General features: G+C 37.7%; 1 protein-coding gene across 1 annotated transcript in view; it reads right to left on the reverse strand.

The window, feature by feature from the left end:
• cacnb4a (calcium channel, voltage-dependent, beta 4a subunit) overlaps positions 1-9,204 on the reverse strand; it is a 32,993-nt gene extending 23,789 nt beyond the window's left edge. Inside the window, exons 1-2 of the mRNA XM_053626551.1 lie at positions 8,989-9,204; positions 7,607-7,690 (exon numbers count right to left, since the gene is read on the reverse strand). Coding sequence (XP_053482526.1) covers positions 7,607-7,690; positions 8,989-9,051 — 147 coding nt within the window. The 5' untranslated portion in view covers positions 9,052-9,204. The remainder of the gene's footprint in view (positions 1-7,606; positions 7,691-8,988) is intronic.
• Positions 9,205-10,383: the final 1,179 nt, after the last annotated feature.

The raw sequence follows: 10,383 nt of genomic DNA on the forward strand, positions 1-10,383 counted from the left end.
CTACAGCATATGAATAAATTACAAACCAGAAGTATTTGTGTATGTGTGTGGGGGGAGCACTATATTCAACATTTTGTATTCGTATTCATCATTTAATCTAGTGATGTAATGGTAGGTTACATTCATATCATATAATTATGACCAAATAATCTACTGGGATCTACTGCTGATAATTACTGCATCACACTCTGGAGGGAATGAAGACAGTGGAACACAAGAGCCCTCTAATGTTCAACAGAGAAAGTGCAATAGTCCAAGATTGTCTATTCTGATAAGGGGAGAAGGGTTTTTTCACCCCTTAAACACTGGTGGATCAAATTTAACCTGAACTGCATTAAACTTCAGCATAACTGCTTTGTTGCAGCTCTGCTGCTGACAATACGAAAATATAGTGTTCTTCATTTTATTTTATTTTTACATTTTGAAGTCCATTATATGTGCATTAAGTAGATAGAATAAAATAGATATAAATAATAGAATAAAAAAGTTGTTGTTTTTTACACTACCATACTGTTTTGATATATGTTTTGGACTAAACTGCGACATAAAGTAAACTTGCTACATATACTGAATTTAAATAATAAAAAAAAAGAATATTTCAGAGATATTATGAGTATTAGCCATATATTTATTAAGACTGTACTTTACTTAAAATGAAACTACAAGTCAGTCTAAAAACTGCTGTGGCCCTTTAAGTTATATAGCACATCTACGTACAACACTTGTCGATCAAAATAGACTGTGATTTACAATAAAGTGATGAGTTAAGTTATCTACATATAGTATTAGTAAGTATTTACTTACTATAAGTATTTACTTTATACTTGTTTGTTCTGCTGCTTGGGCATATTAACAAATCATAGCCATGAAAAATAAGCGGTTGTAAAATTAATCTGCATTTGAATAAGCTGAACAATAAAACAAATAAACATTACATTATACACCAATCAGCCATAACATACAAACCACTGACAGGTTAAGTGAATAACGTTGATTATCTCGTTACAATGGCACCTGTCATTTGGTGGGATATATTAGGCAGCATGTTGAAGTTGATGTGTTTAAAGCAGTGGTTCTCAAACTGGGGGCCAGATGGTGCCAGGGGGGCCGCATAGAAATTCTACAACATTACTTATTTTTATTTTTATTTTACCTGTATGTAAATTGGGATCATCAATTATTGAACTATGAAGTACATAAAAATGAGAAATATTAATCGATTAAATAAATTATACACAGCACACTAAGACACACACCAAACACAGACTTCCACTGATATACTAGTGTACTGTTAGCCACACGTTGATAAAGCCTAAGACTATATAGGTAGGATACAGTCTACCACTTCCTGTGCTCGTCTTGTGTCGTCAAAATCATGTTTGATTGATTGTACTCTTTGATTTCTTTTTCTTTCCTACACTTTGTCTGTATGTATGTATGTATGTGTGTATATGTAACTATAACGAAAAATGAGAATGGTATTGCTGCTATGTGACAGGAAGTATGTTTTCTTTCTCAATAAAAATATTTTGGAAAAAACAAACAAACCTAAGAGTATTTAAAATGGATAAGCTTTTAGGTAGAGGACGTAGTCTCTTAACTGAGAAAGTTAATACAGAAAAGCCTAGCGTGAAAAAAATGAAATTGTAAAAATTTTATGACTCTAGGGGGCCACAAAGGGATGCACTCTACACAAGGGGGGTCTCACACTGAAAAAGCTTGAGAACCACTGATTTAAAGCAGGGAAAATGGGCAAGTGTAAGGATCTGAGCGACTTTGACAAGGGCCAAATTGTGATGGCTAGATGACTGGGTCAGAGCATCTCCAAAACCGCAGTTCCAGTGTTTAGTACCTACCAAAAGTGGTCCAAGGAAGGACAACCGGTGAATCGGCAACAGGGTCATGGGTGCCCAAAGCTCACTGATGCACGTAGGGAGCGAAGGCTAGCTCATCTGTTCCGATCCCACAGAAGAGCTACTGTAGCACAAATGTTGCTGAAAGTTGCTGAGGTTCATGTTGACTATGATAGAAAGGTGTCAGAATACACAGTGCATCACAGTTTGCTGTGTATGAGGCTGCATAGCTGCAAACCGGTCTGTCTACTGCCGAAAATGCCTACAATGGGCACGTGAGCATCAGAACTGGACCACGGAGAAATGGAAGAAGGTGGCCTGGTCTGATGAATCACATCATGTGGACGCGCATGCATTACTTACCTGGGGAAGAGATGGCACCAGGATGCACTATGAGAAGAAGGCAAGCCGGCAGAGACTTGCCTGGGCAATGTTCTACTCGAAAACCTTGCATCCTGGCACTCATGTGGATGTTATTTTGACACGTACCACTTACCTAAACATTGTTGCCAACCAAGTACACTCCTTCATGGCAATGGTATTCCCTAATGGCAGTGGGCTCTTTCAACAGGATAATATGTCCTGCCACACTGCAAAAATTGTTCAGGAATGGTTTGAGGAACATGACAAAGAGTTCAAGGTGTTGACTTGGCCTCCAAATTCACCAGATCTCAATCAAATCGAGCATCTGTGGGATGTGCTGGACAAACAAGTCTAATCCATGGAGACCCCAGCTCACAACTTACAGGACTTCAAAGATCTGCTGCTAATATCTTGGTACCAGATACCACAGCACACCTTCAGAGGTCTTGTGGAGTCCTTGCCTTGACGGGTCAGAGGGGGACCTGCACAATATCAGGCAGGTGGTTTTAAAGTTATGGCTGATCATCATATGTGACCTTGCCAATAATCTCAATTTGATCTAAGTGCTCTCAGCATTGGCTGATATAAAATTAGAAAATTTGTATCCTCTTGGTTATATGTGCCATTGTAATATTGTATTTCAAAGGAGTTGGTGGGGGACACCCTGGATGGGTTGCCAACCCATCGCAGGGCACAACTGCACACTTACTCACACACCCATTCACACACTACAGACAAATTGGAAATGCCAATCAGCCTACAACGCATGTCCTTGGACTGGGGGAGGAAACCGGAGTACCCAGAGGAAGCATGTGGAGAACATGCAAACTCCACACATACAGGGTGGAGGCGAGACTCAACCCCCAATCCTGGAGGTGCATTTATATATAATTTATTTTATAGTATTTATGCATTATGTTTATGGATGCACAAAAAGCACCCAATTAAACTACAGTCCTACATTAATAATAAAAACTCACTTTCACTGCACCTTGTGGTTTCTGTTACTCACTGCCTTTTGGAATATTATTTTACTTGTGCAACGCAGCCTCGTTACTAACAGATCACTTCCATTATAATAAACGACAGAAGTTACACTGCAAGCGCGCAAATACAGCATATAATGACAATAAACTGAAATTAAACTAAACCTTTTAAGTAGCTTGCACTAGTTTCCCCTGCCCCTTACACACAGTGGAGCATTTTGGATATAAACATAACTTTGTCCTTGTGCATCAGTTTGATTTCCGCGGTGTTTAAAATGCCTCCCTGCCTTAGAGGACTTGGAGGTTACACACTTTCTTCCTCAGTCACGTGATGATTTCACCTCCATCTGATGAGGACTGAGGTCATGTTGGCAATAAAAGGTAATGCTGACAGAAAGTAAACTGTAGAAAGTCATTATCGGTGACTCTGGGTGTCTGCTAATGCTAGCGTGCGTATGACCTCATGCGCCGTCGTGGCTTATAAATCAGGTTAGTAAAAAAAACCGCTAGTGATATATTTGAGATGATATTACCTTTCTAAAATCCACACACTAGACGGTAGTGCAGAATGCAGAGTGTAAGTGTATAGTACTTTATTTGGGACACAATTTTAGTATTTACTCTCCGAGGCGTTTTCTGAACAGAAGTAACATAATGAGTTAAGCTCCCCCGCGCCACGCACAGACCAACTAATCGATAATGAGATTCGTTGACAACGATTTTCATAATCGATTATTATCGATTTTATCGATTAGTTGTTGCAGCTCTAATATATATAAAACTGCTTTCGGTTCCACAGTTTCATGCATTTCATCATATTTTGAATTTTGTAAGCATATCCCTCTTTTTGCCAGTTAAAGCCTACAACCCCAATTCCAAAAAAAGTTGGGACACTATGTAAAATGTCAATAAAAACAGAATGCAATGATTTGCAAATCTCATAATCCCATTATTCACAATAGAACATAGAAAACATAAAACGTTTAAACTGAGTAAATGTACCATTTTAAGAAAAAAATTAAGTAATTTTGAATTTGATGGCCGTAACACGTCTCAAAAAAGTTGGGACGGGGCAACAAAAGACTGGAAATTAAAGTGTTACTAAAAAGAAACAGCTGGAGGAACATTTTGCAACTAATTAGGTTAATTGGCAACAGGTCAGTAACATGATTGGGTATAATATCAATGATTTGCAAATCATTGCATTCTGTTTTTATTTACATTTATTTACATTTTACACAGCATCCCAACTTTTTTGGAATTGGGGTTGTAAATCTCTTATTACAAGTTGTGTTCCTAATCCAAGATAAATCTGACTATCAAACAATCAATTAAATTTTCAATTCAATTTTATTTGTATTGTGCTTTTTACAATGGATATTCTCTTAAAGCAGATTTACAGAAATATATAAACACAGGATACAGATTTTAAGTGAGTGGATTAATCCCTATTGAGCAAGCTGGTGGCGACTGTGGCCAGGAAAAACTCTCTAAGATGATACATTCATCAGGAATATTATTAGCCTGGTGAAAATAATCATGAATCATGACTGAACTAATGAAAAATTAAATGATGTTAATAAACAACATAATAAAGATCATGAAGGACAGAGTTACCACGTCAGTGTTAACTGTAGTCTGCTGGTGAACTGTTCAGGTTGGTGTTCATAGGATAGAGCAACATTAATAATAAATAGATTAAATAAAAAACAGCTCAGTAGCTCATGTAGTGCACAGCTCATGAATTACTGTCACTCATGACCAATAATGTTAGGTCAACAAAGTTTATTACACCTTAGTAATGAAATCGCGCACTTAACTCTTTCTTTGCATGTATATATGTCACTTTTCAGCTTTATTAAACCATACAGAGTCTAAAAAAGATTAGCCCATTTATTTCTATATAATTATGTCTATTACCACATATGTCTATTAAATTAAATGTTGACAACACCTAACACTAATGACCCAATGATAGAAGACAATAAGGCTGTCTAAATCCCAGTGCTGAGCACATACATATTTCCTAGTGATTTAGCTGTGGGATTTTGACTAAAATTAGTTATTTATTAAAAACTGAAGTAATAACAATGTATTTTCTGAAGGTTTTTTTTTTTTTCTTCATTAAATGGTTTTGGGTTTTAAAGCATGCTGTGTATAAAATGTTACCTACAAATACCTATTGAAAAATAAATAAATATTTGAGGCAAGACCAAGATATGATTTAAAAATTGTGAAAAACTGTCCTTGTCAATTATGGAGTTGTGACTGTGGTTCAATGCAGTGGAGATCTGACTAGTTTCCATGGCTGCAGCTCAGTGCCTGAGTCATATTCCTTTACTGAGGTATTCATCTGCGTCAACACGGGGCCACTCTTTTGTAACTCTTTTGTAACAATTATATGAGTGGGCTTAAGTTTATAGAAAAAAGGACTAAACATGCTGTGCCATTTAGCACGTAGTTTGAGGATTTTTTTCGGTACCAACCATAGGCTCGTTCAAATAAAACTAAACCATGAGTCCCAGTGAAAACCCAATCCACAAAGGCGGATGATTAATGTTTGCAGATGGAGGGCACTGTTTTGACTTCACTGCTAAAATAAAACTTGCAAGCTACTCAAAAAAGGAAGTTCTCAAGACGCAAAGGGACCAATATTTCATGCGCACTGTCGCACTCCTGCATTACACAGATGTGCTGTAACCTATATAAAATAAAAATAAAGTCTTTATCCCTGATGAGGATAAAGCAGTTAGTCAGGACCAGCGTACAAATGAATAAATAAGCAAATTAACCAACAGAACATGAAAATGACAAAAAAATAAGATGTACAGCTGTACAGTAGCCTTGTTATCCCAAGTAGCCTTTCTTCTGTACCCATGGCAACTGATGCGTTCACTCTGGTAGGCACATCATATCATAATGACTTTACAACGCAAGAACATTTGCATTTGTCAAAGAGCCGAATAGAGATCTGTTAAAAGCTGCCTGCCTTCCATGAAAGATGTATGAGGGATGGTGAACTCAGAGGCTGCTGTAGCTAGACAAACTGACACAGACATTAAGGCTATTATTCCCTCAGGAGCACTTCAAACTCCATCAGCCTCTTCCAGTTTAAACGCTAACCAGTGTTAATGCATCTGAGACTGTGCCACACTTTACACTAATCAAACTCTGAATCCAATCTTTGGCTCTTGAAATATCACAGAGATACAATAGGGATATATAAAGTAGAAGCTATGGGTTTACAGCTGCTCCTGAAGAAGCAACTGAGTGTATTTTCAAATACATCAAGAAAAGTGTCATCTTCGTGGAGGTCAAGCATTCATTTGGACTAAAGTATTGTGCTATAAAGGAAGTGCTAAAATTATTCCCAGCTAAATGGCTTAATAAAGGGTAAATATTTGTGTTTTCTTATTTAACATTTGTGTTTTATTACACCAAAGGTCCAAAGAACAATCTACTACAAGGTTTGCTTGAGTGCTATCGTTTAGCAAGAGTGTAGTACACTTCTTAAGGGCACTCACCCTGCAAACAATCCTACGCTACATTCAGTAGAAAAAGAAAACAATGACCTACACACCAATTACTGACCCACTGCACTGCTACTTTGTTATTTTTCATACATACATATGCGAGTTATTACTCTAAGATTCACAGTTTGTTTTACTATGAGTCTCAATGCTGTGCTAATAAAGCCTGGTCACTGACGAAGATGGTCATAAAAAAATGAATGACCTGCAATTAAAAAATGAATGACCTGCAATTACTGCTCAAAACGAGCTTTTCGGTAACAGTTTCATCATCCTGCCATTATTTTATTCTTATTTTCCATCGTTCTTCTTCAGTATCCACTTTATCCTGGACACGGCTGTGGTTGATTCTGCATGACATGTTAGTACATCACTGTGTACTCTGCATGCACATTCACACTTGGGGCAGTTTAACATTGCCAATCCACCTACCAGAAAAATTTTAGGAAGTAAGTAATAAACTCAGAGGAAACCCATACAGACAACAACTCCAGTTCAGAATCCAGCTCTGGGCCCTGGAGCTATGGGGCAGTTTTGCCACGGTGCTGCCCTTCATTAATTTTCAGCTGGCATATGTAATGTGATTAAGCTCATTTAATTCTTAGGCAGAGGCTAATTTGAACCCACACCAAAAAATTTTATATATATATATATGTATATATATATATATATATATACATTTTTTATTTTTTTTTTTCGAATGTATATTATTTGCACTCTTTGTTTTGTCACTGCCAATTCAAGTCTACTAGCAAGGTCTCTCTGCCTGTACAATCTTGCTTGCTAGCAAACTTACTTACTAGTTTAAATCTCACAATGTAATACTCAGTAGATGTTTAGTAGATAGTGGGATTCTCATGCTCAATGTTCCTACCTGACGGAGGATGAAACTGGTGGAAGTAGTGCTGCCGTCAGACCTCTTGAGACGGCTGCGACGGGAATAGGTGCCTCTGTTGATCTGCAGCAAGAGCACAGGCCATTCATCACACTCTCTAGTTTAGGTATAACAAGGGCACCTTCACACATACCTCTTCCTCTTTCACACACACATGTACACACACATGCACACACACAGCCCTACATTCTGATGCAAAACCATAAGTTGCTGAAACCTGCTGCCACTCAATAATATATTTTGTCATAATATGCTTATGCATAATATTCATAAGCAATATGAAAAGTACACCGAGTATTTATACTAAGATTATTTCCACTATGTACATTTTGCAGCTAAGTCACATACTGCTTCTACTAAAGGTTCTGTTAACACATTAAAGCTCAAATGCAGAGGAATCAAAGCGTTGTATTTTGAAGTATCGAGGGTGTTAAAGAGCAAAATAGCAAGCTTATGAAGACGTGTCACATCGCCTCCAAGGAGTTTTTGGATGCTGCAGTGGCACAAAGCCACCAGGACGGCGTCTCTACATGGATAAACTGTCCTTCAGACCATCTGCTTACAGTGTGATCAAATGCAGTCTTCTCAGATTACACAACACACACGCACATGAATAAATACTTCGTTTTATTATTAACCATGGTTATAGTCCAACAAGCTAGACTGACGGATGCGCTTTCAGAACAAAGTGCCTTTCCTTGTCGCTGCTCTCATAGCTTTTAGTAGGTATCTTCTACCTAGAAATGTGCATAGAGTGGATCCTTAAAGCTTTCATTTCAAAACTGATTTCAGTCAATTTTACACAATATCCACGTTTCTAGATGAATGATAGGCTACATTTTAAAAGCACATAAGATGGAGAGTACCAATTCAGCATCAAGGAAAGCTACACTTAAGTACTATTGTTTTGGGGTTTTTTCCCTGTGCCTGGATGGAGGAATGGATGAAGTCATTTAGAAATGAATGAACGAATGAATACTAATGTTCAACATTAAACCCAGGAAGAAAACTATTGTCTTTCCTGCTATAAGCAGCTTGCTTCATGAATTCTGAAATAAAGCTTAATGACACACACACACACACACACACACACACACACACAATGCATTATGAAATTTTCATAATCCACAATAACCAAAAATATACAGTATATTATAAACCTGTACTATAAAAGATATAAAAGATAACTTTTCCCAAAGATAATATGAATAACGCACATCTGGATGGAACTGAGAACCCGAGATCTCGCTGTAACGCTTCGCAACACTCCTAATATCAAAATAGTAAAGATAAAGCAGTATTATAGAATTGATGCATCCCCACACAGGGCTCCATACAGTCTGTCCGCCGAAGCGTTTTACCTGAAACACGGCTTTAGACGCGCCGTCATTTGTCCCGTGTCGAGTGTAGATGTGTCGGGACATTTGAGCCAGTTCGTCGCTCCACGGAGGAGCCTGTCTCTCTCTTCCGCTGCACTCATACTGAGGAGAGAGATGCACGCTGGCCTCCAGCTTCACCTGCGGCTTGTCGGCTATTTACACAAAGAGAAATAGAGAGAAGCTGAGCTGCCGCGCGCGTTTCCTGTTTCTACCGAGCGCGAGCTCCAGCTGTGTGTGAATGTGTACAGAGACGCGCGCGCTCGCCTTTATAGCGCCAAATGAGCTCCTGCGTCATCAGCTAAAGGTCACGCAGGTAAACGTGGAACTGTCCCTGTGCAATTTCACCACGAGCAGGTGGATTTTTATATCGCACTTTCTTTGCATGTTCGGGTTTCTCTCTTCTATTTCTCAAGAAATAAACGTTCAAATAAATAAATAAATAAATAAATAAATAAATGTGTAGCATCATTCTAGAGTGGACATGTTCGAATAAATTGTCCTACCCATTTATAGAAAGGGTCCTACCTACAGTATCGATACGGAAGACCGGCACTTCACTTTTACACATACAGTCATGTGGAAAATATAAGTGATGAAAATTTTTATTTATTTATTTATTTATTTTGGTCACATATTTGGTCAAGCAAACATTTGACACATGACATAAAATTGACATTTTGTAGTAATTTTCGCAATTCAAATGAACAAAACAATAAATCATTCACATGGAGAAAGTAAGTACACCCCTACATTTATCACACCTTCATATCCATAGAATTAGAATCACGTGTTCAAGATTGGGAGTTAGTGAATAGAACCTGCTTATGGAGTGCAAGTGGAACCTGATTTATTGGAAATCTAGGCTGGGGCAAAACACTAATCTGCATCCATAGCAAATGACAAAATGTGGCTCCCCTTATCTGTGTATGGTCTGAGAAGAATCCCTATAGGACATTCGTCCTGCAAGCTACAAAAAATTAGCTAACATAATTACCATTCACATTAAGTTACATCTTATGAAGAACACTAGTATTACGAATTTGATATCAGCCTAGGTAATCACAGAAATTTGAATGCTTTCCACTACAAATACCATTACAAACCATCAGCTAACTATTAAAACCTTTATTGGTCCTTAATGGTATCCACTAGACATAACATGCCACCGATAGAAGGCAACAAATTACCAGTAGAGACCCACGAGGACCACAATTCTCCACCAACAAGGAAACAATTCTCATTATAACCATTAAAACCCATTACAAATTCTATGAAATTTTCAATTATTTGTTGGTTATTTTTAAGTGTAGTTAGCAGTGCCAGGGAAAAGTTTGCATCTGTTTAAAACTATAGCTAAACTTGCTTGTTTCTCATGGT

Source organism: Ictalurus furcatus, chromosome 6, assembly GCF_023375685.1.
Source record: "Ictalurus furcatus strain D&B chromosome 6, Billie_1.0, whole genome shotgun sequence".
NCBI lineage: Eukaryota > Metazoa > Chordata > Actinopteri > Siluriformes > Ictaluridae > Ictalurus > Ictalurus furcatus.